The sequence below is a fragment of the Cyanistes caeruleus genome, chromosome 18 (genome assembly GCF_971803275.1).
Source record: "Cyanistes caeruleus chromosome 18, bCyaCae1.hap1.1, whole genome shotgun sequence".
Taxonomy (NCBI): domain Eukaryota; kingdom Metazoa; phylum Chordata; class Aves; order Passeriformes; family Paridae; genus Cyanistes; species Cyanistes caeruleus.
In genome coordinates, this window is record NC_141718.1 from 6,824,655 (window position 1) to 6,851,315 (window position 26,661).

A 26,661-nucleotide genomic window follows, 5' to 3' on the forward strand; every position below is an offset into this window, starting at 1 on the left:
AGATTTAAACAGGAGGAGGGCATTGGCAAGATACTTTCAGTAACAAGGCCTTAAATCTTAGTTTATTCTCTGTATGCAAGAGCTCCCATCTGCAAACCTTATGGTTACACAACGTGGCTTTTTATGCTTTCCCAGCCTTCTCTTAGGTATAGCAAAGGTTGATTAAATCCATTCTAAGCTATCAGACACACCACAGTTGCATCTGCCTTCACTGTTTATAGAAATGAGTCAGGAAAGTAGTATTTTAAATACTTATCCATGCTAGAACAGACACGCTAAAAATTGCTTAGGTATAATGCTGTAAAAATGTTTCACATATATAAATAAAAATTTGTGAGTAAATAAAATATATAAATTAAATATTAAGGTGATGTTTAATACAGCATGTTTCTGAAGACCTGCAGTCTAGTTCAATTGTCTGTATTTAATACAAAACCAGGTTTTTCTTCAGTGGGTGTGAGAGGCCAGCTGGATGTCTGAGTCTGATTGCAATCTGCCAGTAATAGAGCTATTTTTATGTGGTTAGTACAGGTTTCATTTTTGATGAAGTTTTTGCAGACTGGGTGACACCAAATAATAGAAATCTGTCAGCAGAAAAACATGCAGTAAGCACGGGGAATTGGAACATCGTGTGTCAGCGGTTAGAGAGCAAGAACTTCCCTAAGGAAATATTTAGAAAAACGTGTTTGTAGCTATAAAAGCTGTAAGTGGAAAGCACTACTCATGGCCTTTGTGCTGTGCAGAGAGTGCCACCCTCTGTTCCTGCAGAGTATGGAGCCTTTCTCTCCTTTCACTAGTGCAATTCTCACACACACAGTTACAAAACGAGCCAGCTGGACAGAAGCTCTACAAATGGCCAGTATTCCCTGGTAATTTTGTCAGGTCAGCTCTTTAATTGCATTATATGCTTTTCTTTTTTCTTTTTTGATTTTTTTTTCCCCCTCAGGGGAAAGATGAATAAATTTTCCTTTCCCTTTTAGGAACAAGGCCCTGTAGGTTCCTGAAAAATACAATTTTAATTAAAGTCTGACAGAGCTCACTTGAAGAGAAGGCAGCAGAGCAGCTCCTGTATGCAGTCTAGCTGCAGAGTGAGAGAATGCTGCAGCTGGCTGTGATTAAAGAATTTGTTGTGGTACTTTCTGATCTTTCTTCTTGAAGAATTAGAGTGCTCTGCAACAAGCACTCTAACAGGCTTTGGGATAAGCCAAGGGCTCTTTCAGTGCTGGAGACAGAGACTGCAGTTTACAAAGCTGTCTCCTGCAAATTTATAAGAATCCCTTCCCTAAAAGGCCTCATTTGTGATAGTGTTTAATATTTTTTCTAGCTTTTTAAACAACAACCACGACATTCCTCTGTTGTGCTAAAAATTACATTTCTGGTGATGGACATCCTTCAGTATGAAGGATTCTCTTTCTCTTTCAGGCAGCCTGGTTAAGCCTGCTGCAGCTTTGTGCCATGCTTGGGCAATAGTCTCCAAACAAGTGGCTATTCCTGTAGCTGGGGCTTTGGCGCCATGTGGCAGAGTAGCAAGTAAAAAAGAGATACTTTGGAGTTTTACCCAAGTATTACATTGTTCTAGAGAGATAAGATCAAAGTCAAGAAGCAAACACAGGCAAATATTCCAAGTGAAGAGAACATTGTGACTCAACAATTGAGTTTGCAGTTATCCTTTTCTGTTTTTGAGTTCTCTGTGAGAAGCAAAACTCCAAGCTTTTACATTCTTAAAAGAAAATCAAAACCAGATCAAATGAAGATCAAGCAATCAAGTCTTCCTTACCATATTGTTTTTGACATCTTCCATGGAAGAGTATCCAGTGTAGGTCACTACTAAAGATTTGAAACACTCATTCACACATGCAGTTCTCAGGGTTTCCTCTCATATCTCAGCAGAGCCTTGCTCTCTTTCACTCAGCTCCCCTTCACACATTCAAATCCCACATATGGTTTATGAGCTCAGTGCCAAACATGCATGCAGCCAAGAAGGTCAAACTTCAGTAGACACGTGTTGAGGCACAGCGTGGGATTGCCCATTCATACCGGCATCTGGCTCAGGCAGCAGAACAGCAGGAGACTGTCCCGTGAATCCAGATACACTCTCTGGATACCTCTGATCATCACTCTGGGAGCCTCTCTTACATCCCTGCATTTGCACTGAAGAATAGTCCTCTTCCTGACTTAGTTTGTAAAGTAATGGCCTCTTCCAAATAATTCCTAGGGGGCTGTGTAACGTGTACAGGAAAAGACCCAGTTGCTGGCAAGATCCAGGAGCTCGGTTAACAGGTTTGCAGTTCAAACAATATGCTTGTGTTTTGTTTTATCAACCCTCCTGACTTGTGGAACAGCCTCCCATCTTCCTACAGAAACAGCTCAGAGGATTCGTGTTCATAAGAAGGATAATTTGGAAATGCTGATAACAGAGGAATACCTGGCAAAGCGGACAGTGCTTACCTGGCAATTATATTTGGGGCAGTATGACATTAGCAGTAGTTTTCATCATGAAATTATGTGCTCCGATGCACCAGCTCCCAGCACCGCAGAGGACTTGTGGGATGCCCGGCGCCAGAAAGATGCTGAAAACTCTAAGGACTGATTACTGGGGAAAGGGCCAGAGGGAATGCTGAAAACGTGACATTTACAGGACATGTCACTGGACTCTCCTGCCTCGGACTCTGTAAAACGCAACGCTCATGCAGGAACATGAATGATACAGACACGCAAGGCTACGACAGGCGCGCCACCTTCACAAATATATTTAATTGTTTTATTTAAGCGGAACTTAATTTTAATTTATGCAAATCGGTGCCAGCCCCAGGGTCCCGACGGAGGAGCCGGTCGGACCCCCGCCCCTCAGAGAGACCCGGCACAGCCCCGGGCGGGCGCTGAGGCGGCGCCAGCCGAGAGCCGCTCCCCCTCCGTGCCTCCCTCCCCTCCGTGCGCTGCCGGAAGGGTCCGTCTGGAAAAGCCGCCGTCTCTACAGGGGCCCGGCGGCCCCTCCGCCGCCTCGGAGCGCCCGGGCCTCGGCCGGTCTGTGGCCGGCGGGGTCCGCGGACGGCGGCGCGGGGGCGGTAGAACCGCCGGGCCCCGCTAGGCCGCGCTCGGCAGCAGCGGCGGCAGCTCTCGGCTGGCGGCGGAGTGAGAACCGCGCTGCACCGCCGCGCCCGCCCCTTCCCGGCGCAGGCAGCGCCACGTCTCGGGCAGGAGCCGGCGCCGGGCGGGCGGCTCCAGGTCTGCGGGGGACTGGCCGGGATGGGGGGCGGTGGGGGCGGCTCTTGGGGGGCCGGAGGCCGCTGCAGGCCGCGGGGCGGTCGGGGCTGTCGGGGGGCGGCGAGCCGCCCGGCCCGGCTCCGGGCTGCGGTCCCGGGCCTCCCGCTGCCTCAGCCGGCGCCCAGGGACGTGCCCGGCCCGGGGACCCCGCGGCCGTGTCTGCTGGTGCCTCCCCGGTCTGTGACCGGGAACCGTTGTCGTCCTGGTTATTCGTGTTTTAAGCAAAATCGGTGACTTTCATACAGCTCTTTCCCTGTGGGGTTATTGCTGTGTTCCCGTGGCGTGCCTGCATCTCTGTGTGTGCGTCTGCTTGTGCGCAGCACAGGGGTGCGAAAGGACTCTGAGGCCAGAATACTGCACCGTTTAATATTGGGAATGGGTTGTACAGGAGAAAGCCATTCTTCATCACCTTGATCATTTAAGCGTGTTTTATGACAAAGACAACAAACCATCTGGATTTTGGCTGGATTTTGACAAGGTGTAAGGGGCCAAAATACTGCTTCTGTTTTGTCTGTAATTCCTCATGGCAACCGGCAACCTGTCATGTAGCATCTATTTGCTGTACAATGGAAGTTCCAGGAGTTTAACCGAAAGCTTTATTACACTGAAAATCTTTAAAAATTAGTAACAAATCACAGTGAAGATTTTTTTTTTTTTTTTTTTTTTGGTGGAGGTTTCCCGTTTAGAAAGGTGTGGCAGGTTTCTAGCTCCTTCACAGCTCATCTGTGTGAGTGTCATGTACATAATCGTGTTTTCCTGTGTGCCCTGAGCTGTTTGCAGCTTCAGTAACATTTTGGAGGTGACGGTGTTGTTGCAGGGTTACTAGGGCAGTGTGGCACAGTAGCAGTTACACAAGTGCTCTCTGGAGATAGGGAAGGAATGTTCAGAATGTTTGTGTTCATGTAAAAATGCAGTCAAAATATTCCTGATTTGACATTCTCCAACAGCCTCCCCCATTCCCTCCAGAGGTTGCCTGAATACCTAAAGAATAAATTGCAAATTCTGTAAACTGTGTTTGGAAATCCTTTTCTTGGCTGGTCATAGGAGAAGACAACGTTGAGCTGCATTCAGGCGATGATGTTTTGACTGCCAACTTGTGCTGTAATGAGTAGTTCAGAGTCTGTATGATGATTCATACTTGTTATTCTGCAGACAAATAAAGAGTAATGATGTAATTTAATTTTAAAAAAGTTAAATCTGAATTCCGTACTTCATTTTAGCAAAAGATATTGAAACTCATTCCTTTTAATGAAATATATATGGTACATATATATATATATATATATATACTGTAATTTACAGAGGGGAATACCACTCTGATACTGGCTTTGTTCTTAAAGTGGAGGCTAAAGAGATCTTTCCATTAAAATGGACAAGGATTTTAAATCAGCTGTCTTGCTAAATATTATCTGTTGCATCGTTCTGCAGTGCATCAGTGCTACTAAAATAGTGAGCATAAACAGATCACTTTTTATCCCCAAATCTGGATACTTAGTTGTATTTCATTGCCTCTGTTTTTATCACATGTCCTCGTTCTGTCTGTGGGCACTATTTTATTTTTAACTCATATTTTCAGAGCTCTAGTAAATGTTTGTAAATTCACTACATTTTTTTTCTAGAGGATTCAGCTCCTTGGTGATTACAACTTTGTCTACGAGCTGTTTCCATGATGTGGCGTTAGCAGCTGCCTGCTGCACACCAACGTCTCTACTGCTCAGAACCGTGCTCCTGTGTGACATCTTCATGCTGTTCTTGCTGATGGAGAGAAACAGGACTTGGTAGTTCACTTGGTGGCAAATTGTTGAGAAGAACTTTCCAGGGATCTGGATCATTTTTACCATGGACTCCTCATCTGTCCAGCAGGATATTCACTTGGAGAGCAGAAGCAGTAATGGAGCTCCCACCAGCTCTGAAGAACTTTTGGATTGTAAAGCCAAGTCACAGCTAGTTACTACAGATGAAATTAACAGTAAGTTATTCAATATGCACCAGATAATTTCCTAGTCATACTCAGGCTTTTATATAATCATCTGTGTTATTGTTCAGGTGAAGTTTTCCCTTGAGATCAGGAATTTCTTGTACAGCAGTTTTAAGCAAGTTTGGTGAAGTCTATAGCTCTGTGTGTATGTAAAACTGGTTTTTAGCTGTAGAACTTGTTCCTTCGAAAGCAAAACCAAACTATTAACTTAAATACTATCAGCTGTCGGGTGAGTATTTGTTGTTCAAGGTGTTAGTCTATCTTCAGATAATGTTTCTGAGAGTGTACACCTGAGACTCTCTGGAACAATCAGTCCAGAAATGGCTGTTCCAGAGTAAGCTTGTGACTGGAGTACTTTATTCTGGCAGAAGAAATCTTCCTAATAAATTAAATCACTTAGGCAGAACCCAAAACATCTGGCTCTGCTTCCTTTTATGAAAGAGAGATGCTGGCATGTACTCATCGATTTATCTCAAAGTAACTTTTATACAAGCTAGTAGACAAGCTCTATAATAAAATAATCATGCAGCTATTTACGAGAAACTATTTAAAGCCCACTGTCTGAGTAGATTATTGAATCAAACTTGAGTTGGAAGGGAGCTGTGTGGGTTATCTAGTCCAACCTGCTGCACTGAGCACACACCTAGATCAGGTTGCTCAGGGCCTTGTCCTGTTGAATTCTGAAAGTGTCTGTAGTGGGAGGTTCAGCAGCCTCCCTGCCCATTGCAGTATTTAACTGCTTTCATTGTGAAAGTATTTTTCCTGCACTGAATTGAAATCTCCATGTTTCCCTGGCAGAAGTCTGACGATTTGTTGATGTATAAGGGTGTGGGGGTGGCTGGGTGGAGAGGTGTGTACACTGTGGCTGTGTAGACACAAAACCACAGTGGTTCCTTACGTGAAAGGAGGTGACGTGATGAGGTTGGGGCTTTCTGGCAGCGCAGGTTTGTCACCTTGTCACAGGCAGCAGAGAGGAGGCCCTGACACTTTATTTGCTTTTCTTATGCTGCTTGTTACCAGAGTGGTAGGGTGTAGTGAGGTGATGATTCATTCGTCTTTTATGGAGCTGCAGATCACAGGTTCCTGTCATCTCCTGTGTTGGACATTCAAATTGTGGCTTACAAATAGATAGTGTGTCTTTCTCCTGTTTTTAATCTAATTGCATTTCCTTGCCTATTGTTCTAAAAAGACTGCAGCTGTATTGACACTTCTGCCTTTAAATTACTTTAGTTCAAGGAGTGTTGAGATTTTGAGTGTCTCCTGGCGTCAGGAAGTTGCCAGGAAACCATTCTGCCAGAATTTTGCTCCAGCATCCCTTTGGTAGATGTATACCACTCACTGTTGTGAAGAAAAAGTCTGAATAAAGTATAAACCTGATGGAGTTTCTGAGATGGGCAGAAACAGTATTTATGAATGTATGAGCTGTCTTCTTATTTTTGGCTTCTTGTGGCTATTCTTAACATTTGATACCTATTTTAAATACGGTTTTACCAATATTCTATTTCTAAAATGTTAGTCATTAAAAAGCAGTCTTTCCCTCTGTCCTCCTTTACATTCTTGTTCAACCTACCCCTTCCATCATGCCTGCTACTGTTTTTGTGACAACATGGTCTAAATCAGAGAAGTGATTGAGGCTAAATAGCCTGAAGTGTTGTCTGCATGACAAATAAGATACTCAAAAGTATTTTGACTCAAATATTAGAGCTGATGGGTTTTGGCAGCCTAAGTCTGAAAGCTTTATATTTCTACCCAAATTAAATTTCCTCATTCAGTTTCCTCTCTGCTGGTTCACACTGAGCTGGCTTGAGGGAAGATGCACTGCAGAGATGGGAACTTGACTTTTGCTCTTGCAAATATTTTTTGATCATAAATGTTAAATATTTTCTACCGTCTTTAGGAAAAAAATTAAATCTTGCATATTATTCCAGTGAGTTCCAGTTTCTTCAGTGATAATGTGGTGTGGGAATGAACAGAAAGGCAGTGGCTATTCCAGTGCTCTGCTCATTTGAGATCTATAGTAATTAAAATTAGATACACAGTTTTTTTTGCAACAGGAGATTCATAAATGTTAGTCCCCAGCCAAGTGAAATAGAAATGTGTGAGAAATCCAGAGTACAGACCTATGAAATGTTTATCTGGTTTTGAATATGCATTTTTTCCTTCTGGAAAAGAAAAATATTAGTAAGTGGGGATTAAATTGGTGTTGAAGTGATTCTTGAATTTCATTTTAATTGGTAGATTTATTATTTTGATACATATGAGCTTTGCTACTGTACTTTAGATGAAGCTATCCTATTTGAAAAAATGTAAACTCAGTTTAAAATTAAGAAACTGCTTGGGCCAGGCTGGAAATCGGGATGGTGGATGCTTTCTCCCCAGTGCCCAGCTGCACATCAAAGAGCTGAATCATTCAGCACAGGCCTGCAGCTGCTGAGGCTTACTTGTGGTAGATTGCTCCTCAGAGTTCCTTACACTCTGTGTTTCATGCTTCTAAACCTAACAAGATTTAAAAACCTCTGTGAAGTTTTGAAGATGTTTTATATGATGAATTTGAGGTCCTGCTTGAGGGCAACATAGTAAGGCTTGTTGAAAAAAGTGCTTGTTCTGGTCTTTTAAAGTAAAGAATCAAAAATCCTCTATGAAATTTCTCCTGTCAGTTGCTGTCAGTAGCAATTTCCATATTCATACAATGTAAAGGCAGTAGTGCTGGCATTGTATTTGGGTGGAGCTATGAAGATGAATGGGGTGGCTTGAAGTGTAGCTCAGTAAAACTTTCTTTTCCAGCTACCAGTAATAACATCAACGAAGTGCCAAATGAAGAGGGAAGTCTGGAGATAAACAGCAAAGTGGATGTCTGCCAGAATGGGCCAGAGTCACTCTGCCCCGACTCTCCTGTATCTTTTGATCCTACCAGCAGTGAGCAGGGTGAAGAGTCATCCCCAGGTGTGACTGGTTTCCATGACAGCCTAAGGAAGTCTCAGGGAACTAGTGCTGAGGGCATAGCTCTTAGAAAAGAAGCTTTGCAGTCTCTCAAACTAAGTCTTCCCATGCAAGAAACTGAATTGTGTAAGCATCTGTTTATGATGGTGCCCCTGCTTTCTCTTGCTCCATAAAGCTTTTTACTCTGAGCCTGGCTCTGGACTCCTGTATCATTTAAGCTTGAACTAAACTTCATTTTTGCAGTAAACTTTTACTTAGAACAACAATTCATTTTCTTTCAGTAAACCACCCTCTGCTGCAGCTAAGGCATGTGCCTTACCATTTAAAACTGGCTCTTCGCTGGAGGGGAATTCACGCTTTCTGGGGCTGAAGCTATTCTAATCTCCTTGATAATTAGGAGTAACAGGTGACATTAAAAAAAAAAAGAACAGTGGAACTAGGTGATTTTAAACTAAGAAAAAAAAAAGGAGAGAAGAGCAATGAAGGGGGGAGAAGGGAAAGCCTTTATATTAAGGTGTCTAAAAGTCTTACTATAGGAAAGGTTTAATGTGAGTTAATGAAAGGTAAGAAAATGTACCTAGGGAACAATTTTCCACTACTTGTAGGGAATGAATGGACTGTGGAAGTCTTGCTTAGTTTTAGAATTTTAGTGCTGTCAGAAATGCTGGACAGGTGAATGACAGCAATATGTTTTTTCTTGCTGTATAATCTCTTGTCATATCTCTCTGGAGGAATTATAACATTTTCAAACTGAGCAGTGGAGGTCCACAGGCTTAATCAGTGCTTACACAAGGATATATTTGAAGAAGGTCATTTGAGGTGCATGTCAGTGGGCTTTCCTTTTGTTCCTTGCTTAAGCATGAAGCATGTTGCTGATGGTAGAAGGGGCTTTTACCTTTTGCATCCATCTTGCCTGTGTTGGAGTTTTCTGTTTGACTGTGAAGATACCTTTCCCTTACAGGCTCAGTAGAGTCTTCACTGCCATTGGAAAATGAGGAACAAATCAGGCTTCAGGCAAGAAGGCGTCTGGAAGAACAGCTTAAGCAATACCGAGTGAAGAGACACCAAGAAAGAGTAAGTACCACACAACACACCTTCTAGATTGTGTTTTGTTGAGAAGCTTGAAAACTTTACCATTTCTGTGCCCTGAATTAAAACATTCAGTAGTTTTCTCAAATGAGAGAAAGCATTTATTTCTCCTGGACAGGCAGAATTTGGTTCTGTTACCTCATCAGTAATGTACCATTTTGTGCTAATTAAAATAGGGGAGGGAAAAACAGACACCAAACTTAAAGTAACCTAAATGTTCCATTTTGCCTATATTTTCAGTTGCCTTTTAGAGTCTCACATTAACATTTTCAACATCTGTATATTGCAGCTTGATAGGGTTGGTTGATGATATAATTTATCTTGTATATGAAAGGACATGTGTATAATATCAGTTTAAAAGTGTAGAGCTTTCTGTCTTAAGTTACAGCAAAATAAGTATTTGATGCTATTTCAAAGTTAACATTCTGGAATTTATTGTTGGCTCTTTGCTTCTTTTAGTCAAGTCAGTCTACATCCAAAAGCCGTCCCTCCAGCACCCTGGATCCTGAGCTTATGTTAAATCCAGAAATCCTGCCAAGAGCCAGCACTGTAGCAATGACAAAAGAATATTCCTTTTTGCGGACCAGCGTCCCCAGGGGGCCAAAGCTGGGTAGCTTGGGACTTCCAGCATCCTCAAAAGAAAGAAGAAGCTCAAAATCTAAAGCCAGCAAGATCCGGTCCTTGGCTGACTACAGAACTGAAGATTCAGATGCTCGAAATGCTACTGGGAATTCTGTGGCTACTGACTTATCTGGGGGGGCTCTGATGCAAAGCAGAAGTGGTCCAACATCAGTTGTTTCTGAAATCAGTCTGCCCTCTGATGTGGATGATCGAGTAGAGAATTCCTCCTTGGCAGGAGATAGCATTTCAGAAATTGATGGGAGTGAAGTGGGAATGAGGCTGGATGGAAATGAGAGCGACAGCTCTACCTACAGCAGTGTGTCAGGGAAAGGCCTCTATAGCAGCTCACAGAATGCAGAAGGCAAACAGGATACTCCATATACAATAAATGGCCAGAAGATACATCCTGAAGCAATGGGGCAATTTCCTTCCATCAGTGAGGTGCTTCAGGCTGCAGCAGTGGAGCATCAGGCCCAAGAGCAAGAAGTTAATGGGGAGGTACGGAGCAGGAGGGACAGTATTTCTAGCAGGTAAGAATGATCTGTTGTTAGTTAATGAAATTTTCTTTCTGCTGTAACAGGCAGCCTATTACTTCTCCCTCGTACTAACTTTAGATCCAGTTTTAACTTACACTGTGATTGAGTGTTAGTAGCTTACAAATTCTAAAAGAATCTGAGAGGTTGCTTCACTTGAGTACCTATTTGCTAAGTATATCTTTAGAGAAAGGTATTTTTGCCAGTGGCTGTGTTAAATATACTGCAAGCAGTTGTTTCTGTCTGTATCGGACTTCATTCACTGAATCACTCATGAGCTTTGGTCTGTAGTCTGAAAGTGTAGACTTGACTGACTCAATGATATTTAGTATTGTCCTTTTCCTAATCTATTCATGTACCTTTCATACCTCACATAGTTAAGAAATGCCAAGAGTCTTGTCCTAGATATTTACCCTCTTCAACCGTTTGAGAATGAGATTTAGTCTCCCAAGCTTATGTGTATATGACAGGTATTAAACTGATTCAGAGAGCAAGTGCATGCCGGGTGAAGTCCTTAATAACAATGTGTGCTTTTTATCAGTTGTCTGCAGATGCATGTTTTATACAGCCTACTTTTGAAATTGCTTCCCCCTGCTTTGTTGGAATAAAGTGTCGTGCCCAGAGATGTTGAGGTGTACAGTCAGTTGTTGGTGATTATTCTGGCTTAGATTTATTTCTTATGGTAATGAGAGAAGATCTTTTTCTCCAGATGCCTTGGCTGTTCAGCAGTGAATCAGCATAAGGAATCCCTTATGCCAAATACCTGTTCTTCCTCCTTTTGCAGCAGCTGTTGGTATTTCTCAGGCACATTAAAGCAGACAGTTATGAGAATAATTGTGGAGGTTTTGTGATCCAGTCATATCGAGCTGTCTGCTTAAAATAGGATCTGTAAATACAGAATATGAAGTCAATGATTGCACTTCTGTAAAATAACAAATATATGGTGCCGCACTAGATTCTAGTTGCTTCAAGTACAGGAAACTAAAGTATAAAAACCTTAGCATGAATGTAATTTCTTTCTCTTTTTAACAGAGATTACACTGTGTTCTGGATCTATCATAAAGCCAGAAAAAATGTCCTATAGTCTAAGCCACACGGAGTCTGAGTACCTCTTAATTTCAGAGTCACTTTTCTTCAACTAGATGAGTGTTGTATTCTAACCCTGTAACTGCTTGTGCTGTCTTTGTCTCCAGTATTTCTATGGAAAGCTCTATCGCAGGAACTCATGACGAGATGTTGCAGGTTATGAAGGAGAAGATGAGACTTGAAGGCCAACTAGAAGCACTCTCACTAGAAGCTAATCAGGTAGAAAATTAATTTGGAATTCTGTATTCAGCAAATCAAAATAATATTTTAATTAATTTTCAAGAGCCTCTTGCTCATTACTTGTGGAATTGTTTTGCAAAAACATTGTTGAATAAAGTACTTTACAAGAATGCTGTGGTGGACTGACTCTGGCTGGATGCCAGGTGTCCACCAAAGCTGCTCTGTCCCTCTCCTCCTCAGCTGGCCAGGGAAGAGAAGAAATAACAATGAAAGGCTCATGGGTTGAGATAAGGACAGAGGTGGGGAATCTCAGCTCCAGAGTGAGGGGCACCTCGTGCCCCTCCCTCTGCACTGACCTTGGTGTCTGCAGAGCTGTTTCTCTCACAGTTTTCTTTCTTATCTTTGCTGTTGCTCTTCTGCTGGTTTTTTTTTTTTTTTCCCCTTTCTTAAATCACTCATCCCAGAGGCTCTGCCATGTCACTGATGGGCTCAGCCTTGGCCAGTGGTGGGTCCATCTCAGAGCCAGCTGGCCTTGGCTCCACTGGAAAAGGGGGAAGCTTCTGCCAGCTGCTCACAGGGACCACCCCTTGTAGACCGCCAGTACCAAAACCTTGCCATGTAAACCCAATACAGATGCTGAAGAGGATTAGTAGAAAGTTGGTAAAGTCTTCAAAGATCACTTAAAAAAAAATAAGAAAAAAATGACGTTTTTGTGTTTGTTTTTTTTAAAGTCAAAATAAAAGAGAGACAATAAATCTGAAGCAGTGTTAGCAATGTCTTTTAAAATATTTTCTCTTTGTTTTAATTGATGGTATAGCACTTCAAATATAAAGCATTCTTCTTTAAAGTGTGGAAATACGTGTTTTATGAAAAATCCTGATGTGTTTGCTGACATACAATGCTCTATATTTTGTATGTGCTTTCCTCTATTTTCTTTGACTATCTGAAATACCTGATAGGTGAGGTGTTGCTTTAAAAATAATTTTTTACAAGCAAGTGGTCTTTGCCTTATCAAAGCCATTTTGCTGGGCATCTTTTTTAGTCAGGCATTAATACATTTTTTCATGAGACTCCTGTATTTTAATTTTCTGCACATCTACAGGCTCTCAAAGAGAAGACTGAGCTACAAGCCCAACTTGCAGCTTTGAACATGAAGCTTCAGGCTCAGATGGAGCACAGCCAGAACAGCCAGCAGAAGCAGGAATCCCTGAGCTCAGAAGTGGCCACATTAAAGCAGTCTTGCTGGGATCTGGAACGAGCAATGGCTGACCTGCAAAATGCCTTGGAAGCAAAGAATGCCAGTTTAGCTTCTTCAAACAATGATTTGCAGTTAGCAGAGGAGCAGTACCAGAGACTCCTGCAGAAGGTTGAAGATATGCAAAAAAATGTTCTCACCAGAGACAGTACAGGTGGGATGATGTAAATGTCAATCTTTAAAATGTGTTGTTCCATAAATCATCTCATTTCGACTTGATTCTGAAGTCCAGGAAGAAGAAGAAATTTAAACTTGTGTTTATTTGATACCATACTAATAAAATGGTCTGGATTTTAAGATGTTTGGTTTTGACTTTGTGTCACAGAAGTGTCACAGGTTTGCAAGCTGCCACTGCCAGCCTGGAGAGGGAGGCATAAATATTTAGTCCGGACAGTGGCCTGGTTGTTTTTCTGGAAAATTGTACAAATGTTGATTTGTAATGATGACTGTATGTGCCAGGACACCTACTTCCTGATGTTTAGTTAGTTCTTATTTTCTGCCTCTAAGGAACTGTGAATGCTTAGAGAAATGATTCATTTAGTTTAATTTTATTCTGCTTATGACTTGGTATTTTGGATTCTAGCACTTTGGCAGAAAAATCCAATCTTTGTATAATTAGGCATATGTGCTTTTGTTCAACAATAAATGAAAAATAGAAAAAACTATGAATATAGCAATAATCCTTGAAAAAGTATGCATAAAAATAGCACAATGGGGTGTGTTAGTCCAAGTTCTTTATTTTTGTTTTTCTAGTTCATGACCTGCGCCAGCAGTTGGCTTCCTTGCAGACCCAGCTTCAGAAGGTGCAGCTGGAACGGACCACACTGACCAACAAGCTGAAGGCATCTGAAACAGAAATCACATCTCTCCAAAATGTGAGGCACTGGTACCAGCAGCAGCTGGTCCTGGCACAGGAGGCCCGTGTCAGGCTGCAGAGTGAGATGGCAAATATACAGGTATTGTGATTTATTGCATATGGGAGAATTGAGAATCTCTTCTTTCTTGTCTGTTTTATCAACAGGACAACCTAGTGGCCTTTTACAATGGCCTGACTGCACCAGTGCCATTTCATGGTAGCTGAAATAAGGCACACACAGTTTCAATTTTTTTATTTTTTTTTTTCCCCCGAAACTCTTAAATTCTGTTGGTATTAATCTGTGGCTTTTTTTCCTTCCTTTAGGCTGGGCAAATGACTCAAGCAGGAATGTTGGAGCATCTCAAACTAGAGAATGTGGCCCTGTCTCAGCAGCTGACTGAAACCCAGCACAGGTCCATTAAAGAAAAGGAACGTATTGCAGCACAGCTACAAAATATTGAGGTATGGTTGTAGATGGTTTTCTTGAGTTATGTTCTGTCTAGATTGTGTATTTATGTTTTGTAAGATCAAGAGTAGTCTAGCAAAGTAACATAGAATTCTTATGAATTGGTTCAAATCCTGCATTATAAAAGCAGTAAATATTTCAGAGCAAATAAATTTGCATGGCATTATGAACAATAAGAGGGAACAAGGCCATTATTTCCCATTTGAAGGTGATACTTCCATATTCAGTTCTGGTATTTGTTTTTCATTGAACTTTGAAGGCAAATATAAATTTGTCCATCCATGAATTTATTCAAGAGGAAACCTAATTGGAAGTTAATCTAAATGAGTAACGTGCTTTTTTAAGTGTGTGAAATTGCTCAGTAATCAGGTTTGTCCTTCCTTCCCTTCAGTAAGAAAAGTTGGGTAAAATCTGAAGTGCAGCATGGTCACTTCTGAAGGTCTAAGAACCTTCAATTCCCCTGATTTTCAGTGACATTCCTGCTTCTGAGTCTCAAAGGAGAGCAAAGCAGCAGGTTAGTGAAAGCACCTGCAGTGTTACCGATAGCTTGTGTAAATTACAGGACTGTTTCCTGAATAGCTACAGTGTCCAAGGAATCCCTTTTGGTTTAGAATTTTCCCAAACAGCTTAATTTTAATAACAATTCTTTTTCTTCATGTCTTGCTCATCATCTTAGAAAGGACAAGGTGTTAGTTAAGAGGATTTCAGATTGTCACAAGTATGCAAGACATTCACTGTTATTCTAAGGTGTTTTAGGTACAGGAAACTGAGTGACTTCAGTAAAGGCATACAGGTGTGTAAAACAGAATTATTTTTGTATTTTTGTTTACAAATTTTCCTAATAATTTAGTTTTCTATTTTCCTGGTTATTTTTTCCTTTTTCCCACTCCTTCCCTCAAACTGTAGAAGTTGATTCCATGCTTTTTCTATGCAGGCTGACATGTTAGATCAAGAAGCTGCCTTCATGCAGATCCAGGAGGCTAAAACCATGGTGGAAGAAGACTTGCAGAGAAAACTAGAGGAGTTTGAGGATGAGAAAGAACAGCTTCAGAAAATGGCAGATTCTGCAGCAACATTGGAGCAAGAATTGGAACAGGTAAACTGTTGTTAATCAGCTTCCCAGGAATTCCAAGAGAAATACTTGTTTGGCAGAAAAAGCAATAATAAATAGATACTGAGTTCTGAACTTATTTTTAAAACCTGAAAGATTGCTGCAAAAATGAAGTACATATTAAAGTCATTCTGCTCCAGGTGAAAAGGCCTTTTTTTGGGACATGTCAGTAATAATACTTTATAAAAATTCCATAACTACTGTCTTGCCAGATGCTGGGTTTTCTTAGTGAATTCAGTATGTGATCACTGTAAGTATAGACAAGATCCATGTTCAAAGTTGTTAGGCAGTCAGGATATCACTACATACATTTACACTTAAAGAGCCCTGCTTTTACCTTGTAACCTTATGCAGGCAGCAGGTTAAGGGCTGCAGTGACATGAAGTACGTGATAGCTCAGTGCTGTATTCCATGTAATGATATGGTGTTATTAATAATGCTGAATTTACCTGAATTTACTGTGGACACATTTTTCAGGTAAAATTTTCAAATACAATGAATGCTATAAATATTTTAGGTTTGTCATTCTGGTCATTGCTTAACCTGTAAGGTAGCAGATGCTGCTCAAGGCAGTTGATACTATTAACAGAGCAAACAGAAGCAGCCTAAGAAAGCTAAAAAATATTTTTACTTTCTGCTATTTTCTCCTACAGGTTAAAATATAAATTACAATACTTGTTTTTGATTAGAGTGCTTTTGCAAAGATAACCTTTGTTTTGTATTAATTTAATCTTAAAATATTTCCTGTCAGGTCAAGTTGACTTTGCATCAGCGAGATCTGCAGCTTGAATCCTTGCAGCAAGAGCACCTAGACCTGATGAAGCAATTGACTCTTACCCAAGAGACACTGCACACCAAAGAGCAGTCCCTGGATGACCTGCAAACACAGTATGATGAGCTGAAGGCCAGGCTAGAAGAGTTCCAGAGCGATGCTGCTTCTAAAGATGACATGATCCAGTATTTGCAGAATGAGAAGATTGTGTTGGAAGTTGCTCTGCAAGCAGCAAAAGCAAGTAAAGAACAACTTGATGAAGGAGCAACACGCCTTGGAGAAGATACAGAGGAAACATCACAAATCTTGGAGCAGCTGAAGCAAGAAATGGCAGTCAAGTCAAGCCAGGTAATGATCCTTCTGAAATCCTACCAGTTTTAAAACACAACAATTTGGAGTGCAGGTCACAGTTTGGGAAGTAATTTTTTAATTTGTTCTTTTTTGTGTCACTGTGGGCCAAACATCTTTCCTATGCAGTAATTTGGCTCCCAATGTGGGGACCTTCTGTATAGAATGTTGTGTTATCTAACCATTGAGATGCTTAGTCAGAAACAGCATCCTTGTTAGATTAGGCAGTTGTTACAAATCAGACAGATATGCTCACTGAACAAATCAGGTATAATATGACATTTGGCACATAAAGCAGTGTTTACTTTTTCCCCCTCTGGCAGGTGGAAAATCTGCAACAAGAAAATGCCAACCTCAAAAAACAACTTCAAAAAGTAAAGGAACAGTTCCTGCAGCAGAAGGTAAGCAAAAGCAATGAAATTTCAGAGACATAAACCCAAGGAATACACTTCTTTTTACAGTGAAGGCCTGTACTTCTGGGGAGGTTATGAGGATATTTAAATCTATGCTTTGTATCACAAAACTTTGTGACATTGAAATACAGAAACTATAACTTACAGTTGAATTTCTATCTGCAACTAATGTAAAAGCTGATCCATCAGCAAATTCATGCTTTGATAGGGCTTTAGGGAGCTTGCCAAGTGATCCACCATAGAAAATCTCTCTTTGGTTTGTTGATCAGGTTTGCTTTTGCAAAAGCACTTGTAAATCCTCAGGTGTTGTCATTTCATTGCAGCTTTGAAAAATCATAGTTGCTTCAGTAATTAGATGGTAAATAAGTGTTTTACTGCACATTTTATTCTGAATTTAAACAATTTTGAAACGGTAATTTGAAATGGATATGTCATTAGCATTGCACGTATATGTGTCTTATTTATAAGGTGGCATTAATTTGCTGCTTGATTGCTTATTAACCGAACATCAAGGTTTGTTTTAGCTTGTTATGTTTACGTTTGGGAAGGCTGTTTAAACTGTCAGTCACAGTTAAGCCCTCTTCTTATGGCAAAAGTTACTAATTGTGTGCATGGGATGGTTATTTTTTAAAAAATTAGTTTTGTTTTTAAAAATGGCATATAATTAATGCAGTTTCCATAAAGAATGTGAAGAAAATTATCCTTTACTACAGAGAACACTGAGGTGTTTAATTTAATGAACTCCTAAGATGAACTGTTATTTTATATCTGAGCTTGCATAAAAGCCTTTGAACCAGAGTAAATATCTTACAGAAGCTGATGCTGGTTTGTATCACACTCCCACTCCCTCAAACTAAAAGAAAATCAATAAATGCTTTCTAGTAAATTAGTCAAAAATTTGCAAAGCTGAAACAGAGGTGACATGGTCCTCTTGAAACTCTTGTGTGCAAGGTCATGGTGGAAGCTTATCGAAGAGATGCGAGTTCCAAGGACCAGCTCATCAGTGAGCTGAAAGCTACAAAGAAGCGGCTGGACTCAGAACTGAAGGAGATAAAGCGAGAGCTGCTGAAAATCCAGGTTGAAAAACAGTCACTTGAATCTGAGCATTCAAAACTGCAGAAGGAAGTATCTCAGGTTCACCAGCAGATGGTGGAAATAGAAAATCACCTCCAGTCAGTGCAGAAAGAACGAGATGATTTGGAAACACGTCTACAGGTATGGAAGGTGTAAGGCTTTGAACTTGGAGAGTGTTAAATCCAGGATATACTGCTGTTTCTATTAACATTGGATATAAACAGAATGACCACCTGCAAATTAATGTTCTTGATTATACACTCAAAATAGTCTAGACATTTCAACATATACCTGCCAACATTCTGTAAATGCATGACTGCTTACTAACATCTCGTGTAAGTAAGTGGGGAGAAACACTACAGGAGTGGTAGAAGACTGATGTGGAAGCAGTTTCTTTGGTCCTAAAGTGAACTCCATCTGAGAACAAATTTCAAACACTGTTCATATGTGTTAATAGTGGTGGCCTCAGATGGAAGAGTTAAAGAGGAAATAAAGAAAAAGAAAATATGGAGAACTGGAGAGCAATTTATATTTAGAGATGGAAGTAATTTTAAAATTTCATTATTTTTCTTTTATCATGAAACATACACAGCAAGCATGCTTTTGTTCTTATTCTCATGGGTCTTCTTTTCCTTCCCATTAAGTCTTTGCAGTTCGATAAGGAACAAATGGAATCTCTTGCTGAGGCAAATCAGGCATTAAAACAACAAGTAGAACAAATGCAAGAAGAAGCAAAAAAGTAAGTGTTCTTCTAGCACAGGCAGAAGAAGTACAGCATTTGGTTTTCATATTTGGCTCTCAGATGTTGGGTTTTGTTGGGTCATGTGAAAAATTAATCTTGTAGTACTATTTGTCAAGCAGCTTTTGTTTTTACCTGGTGTTTTCTTTTCCTTTCACACCAGGGCCATTACAGAGCAGAAACAGAAAATGAAGCGTCTCGGGTCGGACCTGACGAGTGCTCAGAAAGAGATGAAAGCAAAACACAAAGCCTATGAGAATGCAGTCAGCATTCTCAGTCGGAAGCTGCAGGAATCTCTTACTGCAAAGGAATCTGCTGAGGCAGAGCTGAGCAAACTAAAAGCACAAATTACTGATGGTGGGAATGACCAGATTGCTCAGGTAGGCAGATGTCCTTTGACATTGTACAAAGACAGAGCTATAAGTCTTGAAATACTATTTCACTCTGAAGTGATGAAGATATTTGGAAAATAAAAATAGATAAGAAGATGGTGTTGGGGTTTTGAGCATGAGAACTTCTTTAATTATATTTGAGAGAGGTGATTTGGCAAGCTAGATTTACTGATAAAATTTTTATTGTTGGTTGTTTTTTTTGTGGGATTTTTTAATATTTTTTTTAAACGGTTAATATCTGAAGATTTTCCAAGATTCTAGCTCTTACTGCTTGCTTCTCATTGACAGCTAAAGGTTTTTCAAGGTAGCCATAGCTTATTTATATATGTTAGGCCTTCAATAAGAAAATTAATTTACTGAGGAAAGGGCCAATTTCTTGAACCAATGGAGCAAGATATCAAATACACCAACAGCATTAGCTGGATGCAAAGGTGGAAAACTCTGAGCAAGACCTTTAAATTAAACAGTAGCACCTTGTTTCATATTTGCTAGAGAAGCAGGCTTTTGAACCAAAGCAGAAGTGACTCCTGAAGATGGGTGATGCACTAATCACATGTGACCCCTTTGTCTTTAGGAGAAGATTCAAGCTCTGGAGACAGAACTGCGAGCTGTGAGCAGCAGTAAGTTGATGCTGGAAAAAGAGTTGCAAGAAGTGATTTCACTGACCAGCCAGGAGCTTGAGGAGTACAGAGAGAAAGTGCTGGAACTTGAGGATGAGGTGATTGCTTGAATTTGCTTGGTAGATGGGCATATGACAGTAAAAAGTGCCTGAGAGACAGGGAAAAATTTTAGTACCAAAATTTTATAGTAATGGTGGAGAAAATCAGAATCATGGATAGGAAACATCATGTTAGTGGTACTTGCAAATTTTGTTGCCTTGTGCTGGTTCTTTGTGGTTTCATGAGTCATTGTCCTATAGGGAAAGAGGATGAGAGAGAAGAATGGTTCCTGTATTAGATACCATGTGTCTGCTCATGAGACAGTGAGGGTACATGAATCATTAGCTTTTGGAACTACTGTGAGTCATGGAACCCCAGTGACATTGAGGGCCAGGTGATGGTGTTCAGTTGTAGAGTGGCACAAAAAATTTATAGATATCAACTACTCTGGATCTGCACCTGAACAGTACTCCTGGATTTTTCTTTCTAGCAAACATTTTAGTCCTCCAACAGGAAAAAACATCAAAGTGAACTTATTTTTTAATGTTCATTTAAAAAAGGAAAAAAGAAAAGAAAAAAGAAATCCCATTCTGGAAAAACAAGATGCTTAATGAGTTTAACTCACAATTTTTTTTTGCAATAGTAGCCTGAAGCTGTTTGGTTATATTTGTTTTATTTGTATTTTTCTTTGACTACAGCTTCAGGAATCTAGAGGCTTCAAGAAGAAGATAAAACGTTTAGAAGAAATTAATAAGAAGTTGGCCCTTGAACTGGAACACGAACGTGGAAAACTTACAGGTCTCAGCCAGTCCAACGCTGCTTTGCGGGAGCACAATAATATTCTCGAAACAGCATTAGCAAAGAGGGAGGCAGACTTGGTACAACTGAATCTACAGGTATTTGACTTTTTAATGAAATAATTTCAGAAAGGAATTGGCTCATATGATACAAAGTTGGTGCATTTTCTCCAGCTCTGGGTCCCCCCTGTGTTGTATAACAGCATCTGTATGGGGTTGAACAAGAGATCAGAAATGGGACTTGGCACTAAACAGAGTTTTCTCTAGAAAAAGAAATTATAAAATTGCACTACAATATTTGCAATAGTGAAAGTGTAGGTACATACAGTGTTGGAACATACAAAATCCACGTGTTACATATGGATTCATTGAGATAAATGATTTTTATTCCAATAGTAATACATTCCTGTTGACAGAGACAATGAGCTATCATTTAACCACAGCAACTTGTGAGGTTGAAGGTACTGTGTGGAGTGAACAGTAAACAGCAGAGTTGTTTTGTAACCCCTGCATTGGCTTGTGTTTATATTTCCTCTAGTGAGCCCACACAAAATGTGTATTTGTTTTTGTGACATGTTACAGGTTCAGGCAGTCCTAAAGCGGAAAGAGGAGGAGGATCAGCAAATGCAACAACTTATTCAAGCTTTACAAGCTTCCCTAGAGAAGGAAAAGTTAAAAGTTAAAGACCTTCAGAAGCAGGTAATGGCTCATCTTTTATTTATTTACAAAGTGATTTAAAGGCATTTTAAAAGTATCTTGAAATGAAATATGTGTTTTATAACATTGCTTCCTGCAGGGGGTCTGTCACAAAGGCCAGTGGCTGAAAGATCAGTTGATGCCTTCTCTGTTGTGTCCTGTATTAAGCTCCTGCATGTGATTCACCTGCAGAGACACAAAACAAGAGTAAAACTGCATCTTTTTATCCTGTTAGGAAGCAGCGGCCAAAGCGGATGCAGCCCATAACCGGCGACACCACCGGGCAGCAATGCTCGAGCTCAGTGAGATCAAGAAGGAGCTCCATGCCAAAGAGCTGCTGGTCCAGGCCCTGCAGGCTGAGGTGGACAAGCTGCAGTAAGTTAATGTCTCAAAAAGAACAGTAATTAAAACAAATCCTCTGAAAAAGCCATACGTTAGTGAATTTTTTGGGTTTGCCTCTTTGGGGTGAATGTTCCCCATCAGAACCTGACAATGAGATGCTTGTTTGAACTCTGAGCAAATACCTACATTTCTCTCTTTATAATTCAGTGAGACCCGAGGTACACTGTTTTTAGGCTTCACTATCTGGTTTTTTTCACTTTCACCACACACTTCTACTATTCCACATTGCTAGTAAGGATTAACACTTTATCCAATTATTCTTCTCTTTTACATCCCTGAGGAGCTGCATAGAGGACTGATTATTGTCTATGTTCCACAATGTATTAAAATTTAGTTTGCTCATATAAAAATTCTTTTCTTAAATTACCAGAAATTATCAGACCTACATGAAAATGGATAGAAGCTTAACCCTGTTCCTCCAAAAACAAAGCAAAATTGCTGACGGGGTTTTGTTTTATTTTTTTTGCTGCATAATCTGTTGTTTGTAATTGGACTGTTACCAGTGCAGAAAAATTTTGTAGGGTTTTTTTTTTCAATTTTTAATATTTATACATCTCTTTCATAAAATCTTTTTGTGATTTAACTGTTGCTCCATGAATTTGTTGGCAAAGCCCTCAGCTCAGTCAGAGCTGTAATTAACCAGGTTCCATGCACCATCATGTCATTTATAGTTAATTGGCTAACCCAGTGAAGTTCTTGTTTTAAAGAACAGATTGAGTAACTACTGTGTCTGTTAATCTTGCTGTGCAGGGTAGAGGATGAAAAGCATTCCCAGGAGGTATCTCAGTTTCAACAAGAGCTGGCAGAAGCCAGATCTCAGCTCCAAGTTCTGCAGAAAAGCCTGGATGACAAACTTAGTGAACAGCCTCTAGTAAGCCAAGAGGTAAAAAGTGAACCCTTACTGTGTTTATTTGTATTTCTCTTGCTTTGTCTTTATGACAAATGACTTTGTCCTTAATTCAATATATTTAATAAAGTTTTGCTAGGTTTTCTTAAGAAGGTTTACACGAGACACAAGAACATATTTCAGATTTTGTGGTTGATTGCACCTTCAGATAATTCCAATGATTTTTTTTTCCCCCTGGTAGGTGGAAGACCTGAAGTGGGAAGTAGAACGAAAAGAAAGAGAAATTGAAACACTTAAGCAGCAGCTGGACATGACCGAACAGCGCAGCCACAAGGAGTTAGAAGGGATACAAGTTGTTTTGCAGGTATTTAATTGAGCCAGTTCTGATGAACTGGAATTTTTATTGCTGTAAGGGGGATAATTAAAAACAATACTTTCATTTTTTAAAAAATTTTCTGAATTTTAATTTTGACTGTGCTGTTACCTTTGTATTTTTTCAACCTTTATGCTATTCAAATAGGCAACTGACTTTCTTTTAACCTAACCTCTGATTTTCTGCCACAGCAAATTTGTTTCTAGCAGTGGTGTTGTGTGTTGTTTTTTATTTCCAGTTTCATCTGGAAACTGAAAAGATTATAAAAACATGAGTTGGCTGGAATTTTTATGCTGTTTCTCTACATCACACCGATTCTCTTCCCATTTAGAATATCAAGACTGAGTTGGAAATGGTGAGGGAAGACCTGTCAGTGACTCAGAAGGATAAGTTTATGCTGCAGGCTAAAGTGACTGAACTGAAGAACAGCATGAAGTCACTGCTGCAGCAAAACCAGCAGCTGAAGTTGGACCTGAAGCATGGCAAGATGAAAAAGGTATTTAAATAGGAAGAACACATTGTAAAGTACAGGAAAATTCTCTGCTAAAGCTCTTAAACAACTTAACAGGAATGTGCCTGTGACTCCTGCTCTGTTGTGCAGATGTGCACCAGTAGGGTGATGTGAGACCCTTTCTAGGTGGTAAAAATGATATTGATGAAATAACTTAATTGTGTTTCTGACTCCCTTTTTTTGCTTTAACCAGAGGAAAGAACTGAAAGGCGAGAATAACTCTTCCAATCCTGTGACTCCAGTCAAGATTCCTGATTGTCCAGTGCCTGCTGCCTTGCTGGAAGAACTGCTGAAACCAACAGCTGTGAGCAAGGAGCCTCTAAAGAATCTGAACAGCTGTCTCCGGCAATTAAAGTATGGCCTGTTACTTTAAACCATATTAAAGAATCTTAAAAATGTTTTCAGGAAACCAGCTGCCACCATGAGGAAAAAGGATTTGTAAAATTAATTCTTTATTGGGACTATATTTAGGAAAGTAGGATGTCACAGACAGTTCTGTCATTGTAAGTGCTTGCTTATATGCTCATTACCATAGTGAAAGAAGACTTTACAATAAAATAAATAAAATGTCCATCCTAACTTGTCCACAGCAAAAAAAAAAACCAGAAACAGCTATTAATATTTTTCAATTAATGTTTTATTTGTTTTGCGCTTAAAGAAGACAGTTCCTAAGCTTCTTGTAAATTTATTTCTCTTGTATACAGCCATATCTTATATATATATATATATATATATAAGATATGTATATATTGGGATAGGTATCAAGAATCAGAAAAGTAATTTTTTGGTCTTGCATTTAGCAGTTAGTTTTCTGCTTGCTAATTTTTGTGCTTTTTTGTTCTCAATATATTCAAAGGCAAGAAATGGACAGCCTTCAGCGCCAGATGGAGGAACACACCATTACAGTGCATGAATCAATGTCTTCATGGACTCATATTGAGGGCAAGTTAATGGACCTTACTTCTACAAGTCCTACAACTGCAGCAGATCAGCAGGAGACTCCTCCTGCAGATGAAAAGAAAGAGAATTGTAGTGTTAGTGACAAGGAAGCTTTGACACTATAACCTTCTTATCAGTTGTCTTTCTTCCTATTGCTTTAAGTATATAAACAAATCTTTATAAAAATTATTTATTTCATTTTTTAAAATGCTGTTCAGCATTGTGCTTTTGCCTGTAGGAGCAAAGGGCACTGATTTGAGAAACTGATGGAACAGTAAATACAGAATATGCTATTCTAAGGGTTTGTTTGAAACCTTGCTACAACAATTCTGTCATGTTGGGTACTGCCACATGGTGAATCTAGATTATTTGAGGGTTTAGTAAGAGATTCATATGAAGGTTTAAAATGAGGTCAAGAGAAGCATCTGGTTTTAAGTATGTAATTGTTCAATCTGGGTGAGTTTGTTAAGGAATTACTGTTGATTATGTAACATCTAGGTTTTCTTGTTCTGTTGTTTTTTTTTTTTTTAATTTGTGGGAGTAGGATGTATTTTTCCCCATCTTGGGTTGTAGCCAAACTATAGAGAAAAATAAGTTCTTCTCATGTTCAGCCATTAGCAGTGGTTGAGAACTGGATATGCTGAGTATTCTCTTGTCCCTCCTATAATCTCTTATTCTTGAAATTCAGATTATAGATATCTGTATTTGAAGGAAAAGAAGTTATTGTAAGCCATTTCCAGTTCTGAAGGTGACCTCTGACCTATTGCAGAAGGAACAAGACTAAAGACAAGCAATGCAGAGCAGTTGGTATCTTTGGCAGATTTGCCTGGGATGTTGGTTAATGTTTTTCTCTTACAGTCACAGGCCAGTAGTGAGCTTTGCTTCACTGGACAAATACTTTGCACCTTTTGATTTCAAGTTTTGAAGCAGACACCCATTAAAAAGTATGTGTGTAATATATATATATATATATCTATAAGAAAAAAATCATAATTTTCTGACTTTGAATATCTGGTTTAATATGCTTATATACTGTAAGTTAAGGCTACAGTGAGGGATTTTGTTACAGTTACTATTTTAATGTTAAGTTTGCTCTTCTTTGACATACTGTACAAATGGCTTAGGGAAATGAGCCCCTAAAGCCAGAGCTTTAGAAATGTAATTATTTTTATGTTAAAAGACATAATTTTAATGCCTATAAAATTATTATTTTTAATAGTTTTATCTTCTCCCACACATATGCTCTACTTCTTGCACCCTCTATTACAAGGTGTCCACCGTGGATGGAAGTGTTGGTACTGTGGCAGCCCCTGTGCAGAACACCTTGACTAAGTTATTTTTAAAGCAGCTGACTTTAGTTTCCTTCATCTTTGGTCCTGTTGCTCCATGTGGCTCATAGTTCAGTGATAAGCCAGCCTTCTCCTCACCCTAAAATTCAGTGTTCAGGTATTTGGAAGATTTAGTGGCAATTCATATACTAGAATGTTTCTGTCCTTAAAACATAAAACAGGTCAATTATATCCACTGTAGTTTGGTGTTTACAAAAAAAAAAATAAATAATTCTATTAAATACAAGTGGATTCAAAGGCTGGAAAAAAGAATTCTAGTTCATGTATTTTTCCAAAAAGGCTGTCGCTGTTTTTGGGTTTGGTTGTTGCAGAGGAGGGGGAAGGATATTGCATTTTGTTTAGCAGTAAGGTGAAGAATAAATAACCAAACAAAACTCCCAAACCCACCTATATTTATCCAAAGTCTGATTGCTTGTAACTACCACTTCAAGCTCTAGTCCAGTTTAACACGTTGCACTATAAGTGTTTATACTGAATGATTTCATGCCCTGCAGCTACTGGATTTTAACTTAGATTTTATTGGGATCAATGTCAAGTGATGCTGACAGTCAAGGATTTGCAACTGGTAAAGGAAGAAATGCATTGATGTGGCATTAGGTGCCCATCAAATGGATTTACCAAACAATTTGAAGTCAAAAGCTTTACAAACCAGCTTAAGACATGTCTGCACACTGCTGCAGTCTACTTTGTAGAGTAAATGGTACTGAGTATCTTGCTGTTGTCATGTTCTTGAAGTTGCCTGTATATTAGCTCAAAGAAGAAAAAAAAACAAACCACAGTATTGTTAAAGAAAAAATAAAACTGTAATGAATAATATATTTCAGTACAAGAAAACTACCAAATGTCCAGGATTTAAAATACTTGTGCAGCATTAATGTTGCTGTTCACTTTATTAAATACATTGCCTACAATTCAGAATCCACTATGTTCTAATCTGTTAGTTTGGCGGTGGTTGCATGGATAAAGGTTTA

The 26,661-nt window shown here is 39.6% G+C and overlaps 1 protein-coding gene across 6 annotated transcripts; it reads left to right on the forward strand.

Annotated features, from left to right (window-relative positions):
* Positions 1-2,998: 2,998 nt before the first annotated feature.
* On the forward strand, positions 2,999-25,898 carry GOLGA3 (golgin A3). Of its 6 annotated transcripts, none has more exons than XR_015277793.1 (26): positions 2,999-3,225; positions 4,884-5,233; positions 8,027-8,185; positions 9,144-9,256; positions 9,731-10,422; positions 11,619-11,730; positions 12,794-13,100; positions 13,700-13,902; positions 14,127-14,264; positions 15,203-15,364; positions 16,131-16,499; positions 16,823-16,900; positions 17,864-18,127; positions 18,631-18,725; positions 18,889-19,105; positions 19,692-19,835; positions 20,475-20,672; positions 21,156-21,272; positions 21,505-21,644; positions 22,422-22,554; positions 22,760-22,882; positions 23,223-23,387; positions 23,596-23,756; positions 24,259-24,344; positions 25,200-25,285; positions 25,612-25,898. XR_015277793.1 is itself a non-coding variant. In XM_086856170.1 (24 exons), the coding sequence occupies exons 2-24, from the start codon at positions 5,104-5,106 to the stop codon at positions 24,464-24,466; spliced, it is 4,428 nt and encodes a 1,475-aa protein (XP_086712296.1). In that variant the 5' UTR covers positions 2,999-3,225; positions 4,884-5,103; the 3' UTR covers positions 24,467-25,898. The 6 variants fall into 6 exon arrangements, 4 of the variants coding, with proteins under 4 accessions (XP_086712296.1, XP_086712295.1, XP_086712298.1 ...); XR_015277792.1 differs by having other exon boundaries at positions 3,020-3,225; positions 8,027-8,308; XM_086856170.1 differs by having other exon boundaries at positions 24,259-25,898.
* The last annotated feature ends 763 nt before the right edge of the window (positions 25,899-26,661 follow it).

What these genes read in the sequence shown, in the direction of transcription:
- GOLGA3 (XM_086856169.1), top strand. Translation starts at nt 5,104, where the DNA reads ATGGACTCCTCATCTGTCCAGCAGGATATTCACTTGGAGAGCAGAAGC. An exon ending in CATGCAAGAAACTGAATTGT is followed by an intron (nt 8,309 to 9,143) that starts GTAAGCATCTGT and finishes TTTCCCTTACAG; the next exon opens with GCTCAGTAGAGTCTTCACTG. An exon ending in GCTGAGGTGGACAAGCTGCA is followed by an intron (nt 21,645 to 22,421) that starts GTAAGTTAATGT and finishes CTTGCTGTGCAG; the next exon opens with GGTAGAGGATGAAAAGCATT.